The sequence below is a fragment of the Balaenoptera ricei genome, chromosome 1 (genome assembly GCF_028023285.1).
Source record: "Balaenoptera ricei isolate mBalRic1 chromosome 1, mBalRic1.hap2, whole genome shotgun sequence".
NCBI classification, from domain to species: Eukaryota; Metazoa; Chordata; class Mammalia; order Artiodactyla; family Balaenopteridae; genus Balaenoptera; species Balaenoptera ricei.
In genome coordinates, this window is record NC_082639.1 from 17845793 (window position 1) to 17863120 (window position 17328).

The following is a 17328-nucleotide window of genomic DNA, read 5'->3' on the forward strand; positions in this document are numbered from 1 at the left end:
CTGCATGTAAATTTTGGAGATTAATCCTTTGTCAGTTGCTTCATTTGCAAATATTTTCTCCCATTCTGAGGGTTATCTTTTTGTCTTGTTTATGGTTTCCTTTGCAAAAGCTTTTGAGTTTCATTAGGCCCCATTTGTTTATTTTTGTTTTTATTTCCATTTCTCTAGGAGGTGGGTCAAAAAGGATCTTGCTATGATTTATGTCATAGAGTGTTCTGCCTAGGTTTTCCTCTAAACGTTTTATAGTGTCTGGCCTTACATTTAGGTCTTTAATCCATTTTGAGTTTATTTTTGTGTATGGTGTAAGGGATTGTTCTAATTTCATTCTTTTACATGTAGCTGTCCAGTTTTCCCAGCACCACTCATTGAAGAGGCTGTCTTTTCTCCATTGTATATTCTTGCCTCCTTTATCAAAAATAAGGTGACCATATGTGCATGGGTTTATCTCTGGGCTTTCTATCCTGTTCCATTGATCTATATTTCTGTTTTTGTGCCAGTACCATACTGTCTTAATTACTGTAGCTTTGTAGTATAGTCTGAAGTCAGGGAGCCTGATTCCTCCAGCTCCATTTTTCTTTCTCAAGATTGCTTTGGCAATTTGGGGTCTTTTGTGTTTCCATACATATAAGATTGATTTTTAAAAGACACAATGCTAGACCATATTCTTAGATTCGACAGACATAAAAGTACTCTGTCAACTCGCTATTAAAGTTTCTAAATGTTCACTAAATTTCTGTAAACTCTTCTTCTCCCATGGATAACAAACAGTTCGCCACCGGCTGTGGTCCACAGACCACACTTTGAGTAGCACGGTCCTACCCCACTTTGCCAACTCCTCAGTTCTTTAATAGACATCCCTGCAGCCTTACCTTGCAGAACTAGGATGGAAAGCTGCCAGGCGAGAGAAGGGGAGGCTCTGAACAGAGCCCGGGGTCACTGGGTCTTGAATACTGGCTTGTGGGACATCCGCAACACCCGGTACGTGTTGAGGCCCGGCACGTCGAAGCCGGGGGAAAGCCCATGGTGGTCCAAAGGGTAGAAGTTGACAAGCTGCCCGTGCTGGGCCTCGAGGGACAGCCAGGAGTCACCCAGCGGCAGCGCGCACGGAAACTCGCGGGCCACATGCAGCTGGAAGACGCGGCCGCGCAGGTGGCGCAGCGCCAATGTGCGGAACGCCGGGGGCACCAGCGCCTCCACGCGGGGCCCGAACTGGCGCAGGCGCAGCTCGCCCGCCGGCCCGGCGCGCACTTCGTAGAAAGTCAAATTGGCAAAGGTGAAGTAGCCGGCGAAGGGTCGCGCGCTGGGCGGCGGAGCTGGGCTGAGCGCGGCCTCCCGAAGGGCCCTCTCCATAGCCGGCAGGAGCACGTCGTAGGCCTGAGCCACCAGGTCAGGCCCTGGCGGCCTCGGCCCAGCCAGGAGCAGCACGAGGCCCAGGCGCAGCGGCGGCACCAGGGAGAAGGTGGCGGCGTAGCCGTCCAGGTCTCCATCTTTGCGCACCACGCGATAGCCCCGCTGCGCGTGGAACTCCCACGGTGTGCCAGTCTCGTTGGCGAAGTAGGCGCCCGGACAGGCCAGCAGCGGCGCCAGTAGTGTCTTAGCCGCGTCAGGCCGCAGAAGCCGCTGGGGCCTGCTGCCCAGGAGCACCATGGCCAGCTTGGCCAGGTCAGCGGTGGTGGAGTACATCTGGCCCGACGGGCGGTACCAGCCCAGGTCATACAGCGGCGCTGGCCGCCCGCTGCCATAAAAGCCAGCTGCCAAGCGGGCACGCACAGGAGGTGTCAGATCGAAGCCTGTGTCTTCCATCCCCAGCGGTTCCAGCACGTTCTCCAAGATCCAGTGCTGGTAGTCACCCTGGGCGGTGTGGGCTGCCAGGACATGGGCCAGAAGCGAGAAGGCCAGCGTGCTGTAATGGCATCTGGAAGAGGAGGGGTGGAAGCTAGGATGCAGCCTAGGAGGGACATCTCCAGGCCCTAAATAAGCCCTTCCCACCTGCTCAGACTGTCTGCAAAGCCATCAGAGTTTCATTGGACTGGGTGGACAGGGAAGGAACCTGCTTCACTGCATTGGAGATGGTCAGACCCAGCAGAGACTTCAGAGATCACTGAATACAACTCACTATTCTACCTCTGGAAAGAGGAAGGCTCAGAGAGGAGCAGAGAATTGCCCAGGGTCACACAGCAGGTTGGAGAAGACCTAGGCTTGGCAATGCACCTGGGAAAGTGGTAAAACAAATCTTCTTGGTCCTTTACACTTTAGTATAATTTACTTTATCAAATGGAAAACTAGAGTCTCAGACTGGTAGGGTGGGGGGGGGATAATGATAGTGATCATTTAGCCCACGGATAACAAATAGGAGGCAGGATTTCACTCCTCCCTTGCCAGACACAAATAATCAATAAGAAGTCTCCTTTCTTTCCCAGAGCAGATGCAGTTTCAGAATCTCTAAAATAGTGACTCAGGGGACTTCCCTGGTGGCTCAATGGTTAAGAATCTGCCTGCCAATGCAGGGGACACGTGTTCCAGCCCTGGTCTGGGGAGATCCCACGTGCCGAGGAGCAACTAAGCCCGTGCGCCACAACTACTGAGCCTGCGCTCTAGAGCCCGCGAGCCACAACTACTGAGCCCGTGCACCACAACTACTGAAGCCCGCACACCTAGATCCTGTGCTCCACAACAAGAGAAGCCCACCACAATAAGTCCGTGCACCGCAAGGAAGAGTAGCCCCCTCTCGCCACAACTAGAGAAAGCCCTCACGCAGCAACGAAGACCCAACGCAACCAAAAAATAAATAAAATAAAAAATAAAAATAAAATAAAATAGTGCCTCAGGAAGGCACAAGAATGGGTGAAAATGCACAAATCCTTTTAGATATTCCTGAACTCTAGCCCAACCTCCTTTTTTTTACAGATAAGAAAGGTGAGGTTCAGAGAGGTAAATGCTTCCTCCAAGGTCACTCAGGAGGTTAGTGACAAAGCTGGAAGGAGGACTCTAGCCTACAGACGCCTAAGTTTTACCTGGATCCTTTCTTCCTTAAGAGAAGTGGAGCCTGAGGTTCAGCATTTGGAGAAACAGAGTGGCAAATTTGGAAAAAGAGTACTGCCCAGGTCCTGGAAGGGGACATCTGAGGCAGGGGAATGCCACTGTCCTCTGTCCAGCTCCACAGCCCCACTGCTCCAGAAGCTGGGCTTCTCTGTTCAGTAGCTGGCTACACCAGCTATCCACTCCCTATCTCATCAGCATCCCATTTATTTCCAGGACTTGGCAAAGTCTGTATTTATCTTGTTTATCTGTTCACTGATAAGAATGTTCACTGTTCACTCAGAAGAATGCAAACTCCACGAGGAGGGACCTGGTTGGATTCGTCTGCTGCTATATCTCAGTTTAACATATTCCAAGCACAGAGTAAGTGTTCAATAAATGTTGAGTTGATTAATGGGAAGAACATGAGATTCAAACAGGACTGGATCTGGGCCCAGCTCCCTGCTGCCTTACTCTGCCATCCCTCTATGGTCCTCAGTCCCCCCAGCTGTGGAACAGGGGTTGTCATCAGTGATCTGCGAGGTCTTTCCTGGCTCTTACCACCTAGGGTGAGGTGACATAGGTTCTCTCCCAGGAGGGGTATGTCACCTTGTGAGGTTCCTAACATTGGTAGGGCATCAGGGCTCACTCCTCACCTGGTTCCTGGGTCTGCCACCAGCACATCATCCTTGAGCAGGTTCAGGGCCTCCTGGGTGCTGCCCGTCCACAGCAGCGAAGTGGACCGGAGCCTTCGGGGCAGCCCTAGGGAGGAGCAGCGGTCAGACCTGCTGGGTCAGCTGATGGTGGGATGATGGGCCCCTGGCTGTACCCCCTCCCCCACCTTCCATGAGTTGAGAGATAAAAACAAAATCACCTTAAAAAAAAAAGCTCTAGCATGGACTCTAATCCTGCCTGTGTTTCATTGGGCAAGCCATTTAACCTCTCTGAGCCAGTGTCCCCTCATCTGTAACATGAGGGCAATAATTCCTATGTCATATGGCTGGTGTGAGGATTTGGTGAAATCAAATGCTTAGCATGGTTACTGGTCATAGTAATTGCTCAAAAAATAATTGTTATCATCAACCATAGATATTTGATTCCATAAAATTCTTGAGGTCACTCCCAAATAGGTTTTGTGGAACTGGCTCCTCTGGCCACTTGGAATTTTCTGTTTATTGGATGTGACATTAGATGTGACAAGTATTGAAAGGATCACAGGATTAGGATTCTTCCCACCCATTCACTCAACAATAGTGTTCAAGCATCTCTTTCGTGCCAAAGACTGTTCTGGGTACTGGAATTCAGTAGTGAACAAAACAAAGTCCCTGCCCATGTGGAATCTGCATTCTAGCAGAGGAGACAGACAAGAAGCAAATAAATATTCATGCTGTGGAGGGAAATAATTCCATGTATGAAAGGAGGGATTGTTATTTTATACAGAGTGGTCAGAGGAAGGCCTCACAGGGTAGGTGACCCTTGAGCAGGTGAGAACTCGAGGAGGTGAGGGAGAGAGCCACACAGCTCTGTGAGGAAAGAATGTCTCAAGCAGAGGAAAGAGCAGGTGCAAAGGCCCTGAGGCAGGAATCTGTTGGCATGTTTGAGGATCAGCAGGAAAGAGCCAGTGTGGTGGCAAGGATTGAGAAAAGGGGAGACTTTGGAGGTGAGAGATATTGGGGTGCAGGCACCAGATCCTGTAGGGTGCTATAGGCTACTGCAAGGACTTGGCCTTTTCTCTGATTGGGATGGGGCCACTGTAGGGCTTTGAGAAGAGGAGTGATGTGATCTGACATATATCAGTTGCTCTGGCTGCTATGTGAAAACAGACTTTGGGGGGCAATGGCAGACACAGGGAAACCTGTAAGGAGACTTGCAAAAATCCATGTCTAAATGCTGGTGGATTGGATGAGTGAGGAGTGGTTGGATTCTGGACATATTTTGATAATGGAGCCAACAGAATTTGCTACTGGAGGGGATGTGGAGGGTGTGGGAGTGAGAGAAATCAGGGATAACTAACTCCAGGCTCTTGGCCTGAGCAGCTGGGGGATGGAGTCCCAAGCCCTTGGTTTAAATTCTGACTCTAACACTTCTTGCTGTGTGGCCCAAACCATATGCTTCACCTCTCTGAGCCTCTACTTGCTCACCTTGAAGTGGGCTGAAGCACCTGCAGTGGTTTCCCTGTGAGGTGTTACAAAACTTAACTAAGAATGGATGAAAAGCTCCAAGAATGGGAGAAAGCTCTAGATTAAGGTGAAGGTCAATCATAAAAGATACTGGGAACGTATAACAGAGTCATTCAGGCAGTTGTATGCTCAACTGGTGGGCTTTGGGACACGTAGGGTGGGCTTTTTTGTTTGTTTTTTGGGGGTTGCATTTTTCTTAATTTATTTATTTTTATTTATTTTTGGCTGCATTGGGTCTTCGTTGCTGCATGCAGGCTTTCTCTAGTTGCAGAGAGTGGGGGCTACTCTTCACTGCGGTTGCGGGCTTCTCATGGCAGTTGCTTCCTCTTGTTGCAGAGCATGGGCTCGCGGTGCACAGGCTCAGTAGTTGTGGCACTTGGGCTCAGTAGTTGTGACTCACGGGCTTAGTTGTTCCGCAGCATGTGGGATCTTCCCGGACCAGGGCTCGAACCTGTGTCCCCTGCATTGGCAAGCGGATTCTTAACCACTGCGCCACCAGGGAAGCCCGTGTAGGGTGTTTTTAAACTGACCACAAACACAGAGCCCTGTGCTGGGTCCCTTGGATACAGATGAAGAAGAATCCACAGTGTACCCCTAGAGGGAGCCCTGGGGTCAGGTTATAAACAGGAGTGTATTTAATAGGAGGCTCATGGAGCAAAAGCCTCAGAGCCCCTCACCTGTATGACCCCTTCCAAGGCCTGTATCCAAGTTTGAATTTATAATATTGTATTTTTAAAGAGGACCCCCAAATTATATCTACATCAGGCCTCCATAAACCTAGGTCTACCCTTGGCTGTAATAACCAGAGCTACATTGACAAGTACCTGCTGTGTGCCAGGTACTCTCCTAAGTGCTTGACATTCATTAGCACATTTAATACAGCAAAATAGCATGAACCAGTCCTTTTACAGAGGAGTAAAACAAGGCTCAGAGAGGTTACGTGACTTACCCAAGATCACACAGCTGGAATTAATTTCAGTGCTCATGCCCTTAGCCACTAGGCCGCCCTCCCCCAAGGCTCTGATCCTGTCCTGCCTGGGCGACTTCAGGAGGTTCCATTATCTGGCAGAGCCTCAGGTTCACCATCTGCTAATGGGAGTGCTAACCAGCCATGTCCATAGACTGAGACCTCAGGCCTGAACGCACTTTGTAAAATAATGAAATAGTAGGCACTTATGATGGATTCCTACCATCTAGAGTTGATCGGTTGGTGACTGCAAATATGAACAATAGAAGGCGTTTTGGGGTGGTGCAGCTGGTGCCTGCCTTCTCCTCCTTGGCTGGGTCAGTCACCATGCAGCACAGCCTCCCTCCCACCCATTCCTGCCCAATTCCTGTTCACTGGCTTTGTCTTCCAGTATCCCAGCCTGCCCTTGCCCTTCCACCATGTAGATTTCATCTTGGCTTGTTAGCACATCTTTTATTATCATCATTATTATTATATAATTTGTTTTTAATAAGTAATTCATTTACATGATTCAAAAGTCCAAAGACACCAAAGGGTATACAATGAAAAATTTTCCTCCCACTCTTCTCCCCAGCCACCAAGTTCCCCTCCTTGGAGGCAGCCCAGTGATTCAATCCCTTTCCCTTCCAAAAATATGTGATACACATTTTTATATATATACCTGTATATATACACACACACATAATATATGTGTATATAAATATATATGTTATATAACAGGTACATTACAAATGGATTATACATATACATTCATATAGATATATACATTATATGTGTATATATTATTTATTCATATGGTAGCTACAATATATGCTGTTATGAGCTTTTTTACCCACTTAAGATTGTATGTGCATCTCAGTACACAAGGAACGTTATTACCCATTTTTTTAGGGCTACAGTAGTATCTGATTACTGTATAACTGTGTCATAGTTTATTTAGTTACTCCCCTATTTATATTTAGGTTGTTTCAATCTTTTTTTTTCACTATCACAAACAGTGCTGTAGTGAATAACTGTGTACATACCTCATACTGCACATGGGTGAATACATCTGTAAGAGAAGTTCCTAAAAGTGTAATTGCTGAGTCAAAGGATGTATACATTTTTGTGATAGGTATTACCAATTGCCCTCCACACAGGTTGCACCAATTTTTTTTCTTTTTTTCGGCCGTGCAGTGCAGTACACGGGATCCTAGTTCCCCTACCAGGGATCAAACCTGCGCCCCCTGCAGTGGAAGCACAGGGTCTTAGCCACTGGACCGCCAGGGAAGTCCCAAGTTGCACCAATTTAAATTTCCACCACTGATGTATAAGAGGGCTTATTTCACCATAACTTCACCAACTCAGTATACTCACTATTATGGCCTTTACCAATCTGATAAGAGGAAAATGTCTCTCAGGAGATTTAATTTGCATTTATTTTGTTATGAATGAGGTTGAGCATCTTTTAGTATTTTTTAATATTCTTAAGAGCCATTTATATTCCTTTTCTGTGAACTGTCTGTTCTGTTTCTATCCTTTACCCATTTTTCTGTTGGGTTCTTGGTCTTTGTAATGGTTTATATATTAAGGGAAATTAACGTATAATTGTAGAATATATATTATATTCAAATTATATATAAAATATATAATTTGTAGAATTGTCAACACATATTCACTTGTTGACTTGTTCTTGATCTAATAAACAGATCTTGACCTGTCAGCTTGCTTTTGACCTTCCAACAGATCCTCGTTTGTCCACTTGAACCTAAATTCCCAGGTTTCACCTCAGCTTTTATCTCACCAGATCTTTCTACCCCTGGCCCACCACCCAGGAAGGATGAGAGGGAGCTATGGCCAGTTCAGGAAGCAGAGCAGAGAGTGGGCCCAGCCTGGCTGGATGAGAACCTGCTCCTTGGTTCCCCTATCTGAAATGGTTTGGACTGAGCTACATTAAGTTCAGAGCCACTCACCTGAGAGCTGGCTGGCCATCCTTCGGAGGGTGACGGGTGAAGGCCTTGGGGCTGGGCCCACCTGCTCCAGAACATCCATCAGGTTCTTTTGTTTGGGGGCTGATGCCATGCCCAGTGGGTTGTTAATGGTGAAGGTTCTGGCGTACCGCTCCAGAGGGTCATCTAGAGAGGCCACGATGCCCTCCTCCCACAGGCGGTACAGCATCAGCACGGGAAAGATCTTGGAGATGCTGGAGATCCTGGACAACGTGGGGGGCACAAGGGTGCAGAGGGCATCCTGTTGGCTTCACAACACACCTCCACCCTGCACCCCCAGCCTCCAACTTTCTAGTATAATTAGGAAAGCACTGAGTCCACCCTTATTCAGCATCTCAGATAGAAATCCACCAGCCTCTGTAGAATGCCTTTGGGATGCTTGAGAACTTACCAGGGGCAGTGGGGCTGGGCCAGATGGACACTCTCGAGCACCTCCCCCATGCCAGGCCCTTCACCAGGCACTTCCCTCTCTGGGACAGACCTGGGTTGGGATCCTATCTCTGCCTCTCACCAGCTGAGTTGCCTTGGGCAAGTGCTAGTCCTTTCTGAGATTCAGTTTCATTGTCTGTTTTATGGGTTGTAGAAAGGATCGAACAAGATTGCGCTTGCAAAGTGCTTGGCAACACACCTGGAAGGTAGTAAGTGCTCAATAAGTGATAACAAATATAATTGTTGCCCTGTGCCTGGCACATAGCAGGTGCAGTGTGAATGGAAGCCCTGCAATCCTCACAGTATCTCAGGGAGCAAATGTGTTCACTTGGCACTGTGAGCTTTGAGGATCCTACAGGCAGCACCCAGGAAGGGAGACTCTGGGTGTGTAGCAGATTGTCCCAAGTTGCTTCCATCTGGGCCACCGCTGCCAACTGGCAGAGACCCAGGTCGAGGGCCCAGGAACTGGTTACGGTTCTTTAGTGTCACGTGGAAGGGGTGTGGGGTGGGACATAAGGGAGCCTTTTCTAGTTTGGGAGGCATTAGGATAAGGGCTCTCCAGAAGGGATTCCTTCCTGACTTGTTACCGCTGTGGTGTGATGTTAGGCACTCACTGGTCCTCTCTGGACCTCAGTCTCCTCATCTATAAAATTACCAAGACTTAATAAAGGGCCCTGGCAGCTAAGACACCCAGTCATAATTCTCTTGAGTCCCCCTACCTCCTAAGTCCCCCTTGTCCTACCACCCTTCTCCCCCTCCACAAGACCCTGGTGGTGCCCCAGCTGACCGGTACATGGTGTACTCATTGGGGGGCCCAGAAGCCGGGTCTGAACCATTCTTCCTCCCGAAGTTCCCGGTCCAGAGCACAGTGTCGTTGTGGATGACAACTGCAGACATAGCAGCCAGGCCTGGGGCAGACAGTGCCTGGAGCAGAATCCCGTCCACCTTGGAAGAGAAGAGCGGGTGGCTCAGAGTACAGGTGCAGAGACAGGCCCCTCTCCCCACCCACAGGCCCCATGTGGTTCTGTACACCATGCCATTCACATACCACACCCTCTTCCTGGCTCCCCTCCATTCTCTCCCCCTAGTGGCTGGAAGGGAGCCCAGTGAGCCTCCAGACCTCGGGTTCTCAGACTGTGTCCCATGGGGTGGGGACCCCACGTGGGGACCCCACCCAGCTGCAATCAGAGCAGATCCCCTGGAATCTGTTTTGTATGTAAGTTTTCCTCATAAGACCTTTGTTCAAAGAAACATTTCCTTGGAAATACGTAAGAAGAGGGAGGGGTTAAAACCCCTGATCTAATCAAACCTGTGTCTGATGCCCTAAAAAACCTCCAACAGGCTGAGTCTGACCCCCTAGTGTTGGAGAATTCAGTATTTATAGAGGACCCCTAACACTGTCTTTGAACATTTATTGAAAATACCTCATTATTTTCAATTATGTAGTATAATGATGGTGATTAACAGCTAACATTTACTGGACATTTACAACATGCCAGACACAGTATAAAATGATTTTCATACATTGTCTCACTTAATCCTCATAAGTCAGTGCTGATTTCTCCCCATTTTACAGGTGAGAACATTTGAGATATGAAGTGACTTGCCCTGGTGGTTAATGGCTAGTGGAATCAGGATTAGAACCCTATGCTAACTCCAGCACCTCCTTGCCAAGAGATTTTACATTCCCTGAATTGAGCTCAGTCTACCTGTAGTTTCCACCCCTGCACTAACTTTGCCTCTCTGAGCCTCAGTTTCCTCCTCTGTAGCGAGGGATTCAGGAGGTGGTAACACAGAGAAGTTAGCACAGTGCGTGGCATGTACCAGGTACTCACTAGAAGGCTGCTATGGTTATTATTGTTGCTTTATTTTTTTTTAATTACTCTGACCCCTGGGAGCCAAATAGTACGCTTCTGCTCTCTCTCCTTCACAAAAGCTTTTTGTGTATTTGCAGGCAGTGATTGTGTCTCTCTGCACTGGCCCACGCCTGCTCTTATGTGGACACATCACCCTCCTTCCCTTCAGCTGTTCCTCGGATGAAGTTTCAAACCATCTCCCATCACCACCACCAGGCTGCTGCACATACACTTCTGATCTGTGTGTCTCCTAAGGTGAGTGACCCAAGTGGGGTAGGGTCTGAATGGCAGAATGGCACAGACAAGAGCTGGCTGACAGCCCCCTCTAGTGTTAAGCCATTCTGCAATGGTGAAAGTTGTGTTGTGGGGTCTTTAATCATATTTCAATGGCCTCTGTGATCCTCTCCCATCTCATCTTTCTCCACCCCCACTATGGCCCCACCAGACTGAATTTCCTCTCTGTATATGCCTCATATGGACTCTGCTGCCTCTGGGCCTTTGCACATGCTGTTCCCTCTATCTAAAGCACACCTTTCACACCCCCAAGCTCCCTCATTATACACACACATATCCTCTGGGTATCTACTCCTTGTTCACCTCTCAGTTTAGACACCACTTCCTCCAGAAGCCTTCCCTGACCCCAAGTCCAGTTCCTTTGTGTCACCATGTACCCTAAACTTTCCCTATCCTCACTCTTACCCCTGTGTTATAAATGTTTACTATCTTGACTGTTCCCCTCATTCCAAGACTAGTAGCTTCTTGAGAGCAGGATAGTATCTTCTCCTGCCATATCCCTGGTGCGTAGCGCAGAGTAAGTGCTCAAGAATTATATGTTGGGGGGCATGCCTGGTGGTCCAGTGGCTAAGACTCTGCACTCCGAATGCAGGGGGCCTGGGTTCGATCACTGGTCAGGGAACTAGATCCTACATGCTGCAACTAAAGATCCCGCATGCATGCCACAGCGAAGATCCCGTGTGCCACAACCCAGTGCAGCCAAATAAATTAATTAATTTTTTTAAAAAAGAATTATATGTTGAATGAATGAATGAATGCCACTACTAGCGCAGAGGATATGCCCTCCCCTTCATCAACCAGGCCTAGCCCACACAGCCAGTTCTCTCCTGGGTCATCACTGACCTTTTTCAGGGCCTCCTTCAACACGGGGAGGGGGTGGGCCAGGGGCACAGGCTCAGGGTGCTGGGGACACATCCTCAAGGGGGCAGAGGTCACCTCTGGTCCCAAGGAACCTGGAGGGCACATCACATGGTGAGTGAAGGACAGAGATCAGGTTAGTGGTCTAGGGGCCATCGCCCACTGGGTCTTCTCCCAGTTCTGGGTGATCTCAGGAGGCAGTGGAAGGTTTAGAGAAGAGTGGTTCTTGCACTCTTGGGGGGTTCTCACACCCTTACCACCCCACACTGTCCTCAGAGGATGCAGGGAGGTCTGGAGGCCGTCGTGATGGTCTCACAGCCTGAATCCTGCCCTGCCAAGGTCCACGCCTTCCCCCTGAGGTTCCAAGGAAGCCATACACCTGGACAAAAGTAGGATGGGACTCAAACCCTAATGCCCGGATGCACAGCTCTGGGGATGAAATGAGTTGTTCCTGGTGGTTTAAGCCTGAAGCCTAAGTGGGGCCCCGAGTCCACTTCTCCACCCAAATATATAATCAGAACTGGAGAAAGGGGGACAGGAGAGATGTGGCTGAGCCTGCCCCACAGAGCTGGTACTTGTCTAAGTCTGCTGACCATGTAGAGGGAGGAAGCTCGTCATGCGAGAGAGAAGGGCTACCAACAGGCACCTGTGGCCTGATTGGTGTCTCGAAGGCCAAGCAGCAGGTAGTGAGTGTGGGACTGTGCTGTCTCCTCTTGGGCATGCTCTGCCCTTTGCCCCTGGCTGCCCATGGCTGGTATCTTGTGGTGAGGCTGTGCCAGCTGGGAGGGCTGGCCCTAGGGCATGAGCCTGGCGTTACCAGCAGTGGTGGTTCATTTGCTGAGCCTTGACCAGCCCAGGATGGAGAGACCAAGAAATGGCAGCTGCTGTCCATGGACACATGGACATGTTCCTCCCGGGGTCTTAGATATAGCTGGGGCAGTGCCTTTAAAGGGAGGTAGGGCCTGGAGATCCCACCTTGGGGGCCGATGGAAGAGCAAGAGAAACACTGTTTGCACTTTTGGGGAACCCTGAGTTTTACCCCTGGAGTCGGTGGCTTAAGGAACCCCCAGTGGTATTAGATCCTCAGTTACTACAGAAGGGCATCGAGGCGCAGAGGGATCACATGACTGGCCCGAAGATGCACAGTTAGTGAGAGCTGGAGTCAGCATGGACGCCAGAGCTTCTGAGTCTGAATCTTATGGTCCTCCCTCCTGCCTCAGATCAGAAGTGGCAGCTCCAAGCCCACGGGGACCTCCGGGGATGGGGGGAAACTCAAGGATGTTCCTGCACTCACCGGTCTTCAGCTTGGGGAGGTAATACTGCCACAGGAAGCAGCCAGTCATGAGCACAGAGAGCACGAAGAAGAAGCTGCAGGAAGCCAGGAAGAGCCACTTCTTTTTCACTTTCAGCAGGCTGAGCTGCCGGCCAGCCTGCAAGGGGAAGGACAAGGCACACCCCCAAGGGGGTCAGCAAGAGGGAGGAGAGAGGGACCCCTGCCCTGGCCCCTCCTATGCCTTAGGTTCACCCAGACATCAGGAGAGCCCACAGCTTGGGGTAAGTTTCACACCTGTAAGACCAAGGGCCTTCCCAGTATTGCCCCTTCAACAGCTCTGCCCCATATGTACCTCTGCACCTCTGTGCCTTTGCATAGCCTGTTCCCTCTGCTGGCCATGCCCTCTCTCTCCTATGTATTTAGTGAAACATCTAAGACCAGCTGAAATGCCACCTCCTCCAATAGTCCTTAGAATATTGTCCCTCACATAGATGCTGTCTATGTTTTTTGTCTCAAAACAACTTTGCAAGGTTATTACCTTTCCTACTTTACAAATGAAGAAACTGGGAGTTGCCGAAGGTTTTATGGGTCTTAGGGTGATGTATCCTGGATTTGAATGTGGGTTTTGCTTTGCAAGGGTATCTTCTGTGACTGAACATTTCAGAGGCCCGAGTTTGAGACCCAGCTCTCCAGCAGCTGGCTGTTTCTCGCTCTTCGACGATTTGTACTACTCTCACCCACTCACTCAGCAAATCCTCACCACGCCCTGAGCACAGGTCGGCCACTGAGCACAGCAGTGAGATTGTGCAGAGTTGGGCTGGCCAGGAGAGCTAGGCCTTGAACACCAGCATGCCAGCTCCCCAAGGGCAGGAATTCTGATACTGGTTCACTGCTGAGCCCCCAGGGCCTGGAACAGTGCCTCTCACCTAGTAGGTGCTCAATATAGAGTTGCTGAAAGGATGAATAAATGAAACAGAGCCCTCAATCCTGGGACAAGGGTCCTGAATCTTGAATTCCTTCCCAGCTCTCTCATTCTGCAGGCCCTCTAGGAGGGACAGAGAAGGATTAGGGGAGACCAGGGAAGAGTCCTTTCACATCACAGTTTAGGTTACAGCAGCAATGAAGATAGTTCAAAAGAGACATAAGACACATTAAGACATAAAGGTGGAGAGTCAAGCAGATTGGATCTGAATCCCAGCTTCGCCACTGCCTTGCTCTGTGACCTTGAGCAAGTCACCTAACCTCTGTGAGCCTCATTTTATCACCTCTGAAATGAAAGTTCCCAAACCAACTTCATGAACAGACTATGAAATGTGGTAAGATAATAACTGTTAAGTGAATAGCGCAGGGCCAGGCATAAAGCTGGCACTCAACATATGACGTTTATTATTTTTTAGACAAGTCCTTTCCTTCCTGTAACTTCAGTTTGCAGACCTGGAAATGAGAAAGTTCAACAAATGACTGTGAAGGCTCTTCCAGAACTTTGGTTGAGCAGGCCAGAGACAGAGATCAAATGCTAGCTCTGCAACTAGCTGTGTGACCCTGGGCAAGTCACTTAACTTCTCTGAGCCTCATCTGTAACATCAGGGCACTAAGGGCGCCTACCTCACAGGGTGCCATGATATGCCTCTTAAAAGGCTTTTAGCACCATGTCTGGGACACTAACTGGAGGTGGTACTGTGTTTCCAGGATTCTAAGTTGTCTGTGAGGGCATACACGGTTCTTCCTGGGGGCCAGGTCGCCACACATGCTCTCTCTTTAGATTCCTTGCCACCTCCCCACGCGGCCTCTTCCTCCTCCCCCTCTTGGACTTTAGGCCTTGGTCTCATCGTCTTATGCTCCCTGTTTCCTGCCCTCGCCCACCTCCCAAGCCACACTTGCTCAGCCCCCGCACCTGTCTGAGGGAAAGGGCCCATTTCTCTGAGCTCCACCCTTTCTTGAGCTTTCCAGGCAGGTCCCTTTTCACTGCAACGGTTTTTATACTCACTTGGCAGAGAAACATGGGGGGGCGTGGCGATGAGACCAGCCACAGCTGGGAGACACCAACCACACATTGGGAGCCTTATGCAGGCCCGCTGCAAGAACACACCATTGGTGGAGGCTTGGGAAAGCAGGTGTGTGGCGAGGCATGGGGCAAAGCGAGTCTCCTGGGAAACCTTGTCCTGTGTTCTCAGGACCCACACATTCCCTCCACAACATGTACCGAGCAACCAGGATAAACCAGAGGCCGTGGAGGACAGAGAGTGAGGAAGGGGCCCCTCCCTTGGAGAACTCACACTCCGTGAGGTGGATCAGCTAACAGTTGTAGAACTGTTCTAAGTTCTAAGGACTTTAATGTACATTATGCACATTAAATCATTTAACTCTCATAGTATCCCATGAGATAGTATTATTATTACCACTAGTTTACAAGTGAGGAAGCTGAGTGTCACATATGCTAAGCCATTTACCCAAAATCACACAGTATTATGTGGCAGAACTGGACCTTGAACCCATACAGGGTGGCTCCAGAATCTGGCATCCTTAACCACTAGGCTATCTCTACTGACCCTGGTGAATGAGATGACATATGCTCACACAAAAATGTGTACTTAGGGCTTCCCTGGTGGCGCAGTGGTTGAGAATCTGCCTGCCAATGCAGGGGACACGGGTTCAAGCCCTGGTCTGGGAAGATCCCACATGCCGCGGAGCAACTGGGCCCGTGAGCCACAACTACTGAGCCTGCGCGTCTGGAGCCTGTGCTCCGCAACAAGAGAGGCCGCCACAGTGAGAGGCCCACGCACCGCGATGAAGAGTGGCCCCCGCTCGCCACAACTAGAGAAAGCCCTCGCACAGAAACGAAGACCCAATACAGCCAAAATAAATAAATAAATAAATTTATTTTTTAAAAAAATGTGTACTTAAATGTCCATAGCAACATTATCATAATAGCAAAAAAGTGGAAACAACCCAAATGTCTATCAAATGATGAATAGGTAATCAAAATGTGGTCTATCCAATGGAATATTATTTGGCCATAAGAAGGAATGAAGTAGTACAACATGGACGAACCTTGAAAACATGGTAAATCCAGCCACAAAAGGCCACATGTTATATAACTCCATTTATATTAAATGTCCAGAATAGGCAAATCCATAGAGACAGAAAGTAGATTAGTGGTTGCCAGTGGCTGGAGGTACAGGGGAATGGGGAGTGACTGCTAATGGGTAGTTTTCCTTTGGGGGGGTAATGAAAATATTCTAAAATTGATTGTGGTGCTGGTTATACAACATTGTGAATATGCTAGAAACCACAGAATTCTACACAAAATTGTTGAATGTTATGGTATGTGAATTATATCACAATAATGATTTTTTATAATAGTACCTACTTGTATTCAGTTGTAAGGATTAAATGAGTTAATATTTATAAATCACTTAGAACAGTGCTGGACACATGGTAAACACTATATAATGCATTAGCTATAATTGAATGCCTACTATGTGCTAGGCACTGAGCCAGATATTAGAGATATACTGATAAACAGGGAAAAAAATGTTTCCTACCCTATTGGGGATTACAGTTTTCGGAGGAGGTGGGTATTAACCAAATCTTGCATTCACTCTTCTTTCCCCATCTCCCTTTCCAAGGGCTCCTCCTTCACCTCTGTCCTACAAACATAGTGTACCTGGCTTCCCTCCTCCTCTTTCCTCAGTACACACACAATCCCTAGGTGACAAATCACCAAATCAGAAGTGGAAGAGGGCCACCACTACAGATCCTACAGGAAAGTATTGTGAACAATGTTATGCCAATCCATCTGACAATTTAAATGACATGGACAAATTTCTTGAAAGAAGTAATTTCCCCAGGTGATCTCATGCACAAGGATACCAGCCATGTGCTAATGATTACTGATTCTACAGCTTCTGCCCAGCCCTCTCCCCTGAACTTGAGACTACCATTTTCAACTGCCTACCAAATATTTCCACCTGGAAGTCCCCACGCCTCTGAAACCCAACATCCAGGGCAAAACTTGCTTATCTTCCCTCCTCCTCCTTCTCTAATATTTTCAACATCACTTTATGGCGCCTGCTTCCACCAAGTCACACAAGCTAGAAACTTCAGGGTCTTCCCTGGTCTCTCCTTGCCCCTCAATCCCCACCCCCAGCCATTCACCAAGCCCTGCTGGCCTGTTAAGGTTATGAAATATTTCAAGCATAGAGAAGAATATATGGAGAATATAATGAACACTTGAGCACCCACCATCCAACTTTGTTAAATCTTAACATTTTACCATATTTTCCTCATATTTAAAAAATACTAGGGACTTCACTGGTGGTCCAATGATTAAGAGTCCGTGCTCCCAATGCAGGGGGCCTGGGTTCGATCCCTGGTCGGGGAACTAGATCCCACATGCCGCAACCAAAGATCCTGCATGCTGCAACCAAAAAAAAATATATATATCCTGCGTGCCACAACTAAA

General features: G+C 48.7%; 1 protein-coding gene across 1 annotated transcript; it reads right to left on the bottom strand.

Moving 5' to 3' along the window:
* Positions 1-933: 933 nt before the first annotated feature.
* LACTBL1 (lactamase beta like 1) lies at positions 934-12999 on the bottom strand. Its single transcript, XM_059895572.1, has 6 exons — positions 12885-12999; positions 11576-11685; positions 9370-9527; positions 8118-8356; positions 3675-3780; positions 934-1915 (listed from the first exon to the last, which is right to left on the bottom strand). Exons 1-6 carry the CDS (start codon positions 12931-12933, stop codon positions 934-936), a joined length of 1644 nt encoding a protein of 547 aa, XP_059751555.1. The 5' UTR covers positions 12934-12999.
* Between the last annotated feature and the right edge of the window lie 4329 nt (positions 13000-17328).

What these genes read in the sequence shown, in the direction of transcription:
- LACTBL1 (XM_059895572.1), bottom strand. Translation starts at nt 12,933, where the DNA reads ATGACTGGCTGCTTCCTGTGGCAGTATTACCTCCCCAAGCTGAAGACC. An exon ending in TGAAGGAGGCCCTGAAAAAG is followed by an intron (nt 9,528 to 11,575) that starts GTCAGTGATGAC and finishes TTCTCTTCCAAG; the next exon opens with GTGGACGGGATTCTGCTCCA. An exon ending in GTGGCAGACCCAGGAACCAG is followed by an intron (nt 1,916 to 3,674) that starts GTGAGGAGTGAG and finishes CTCCTCTTCCAG; the next exon opens with ATGCCATTACAGCACGCTGG.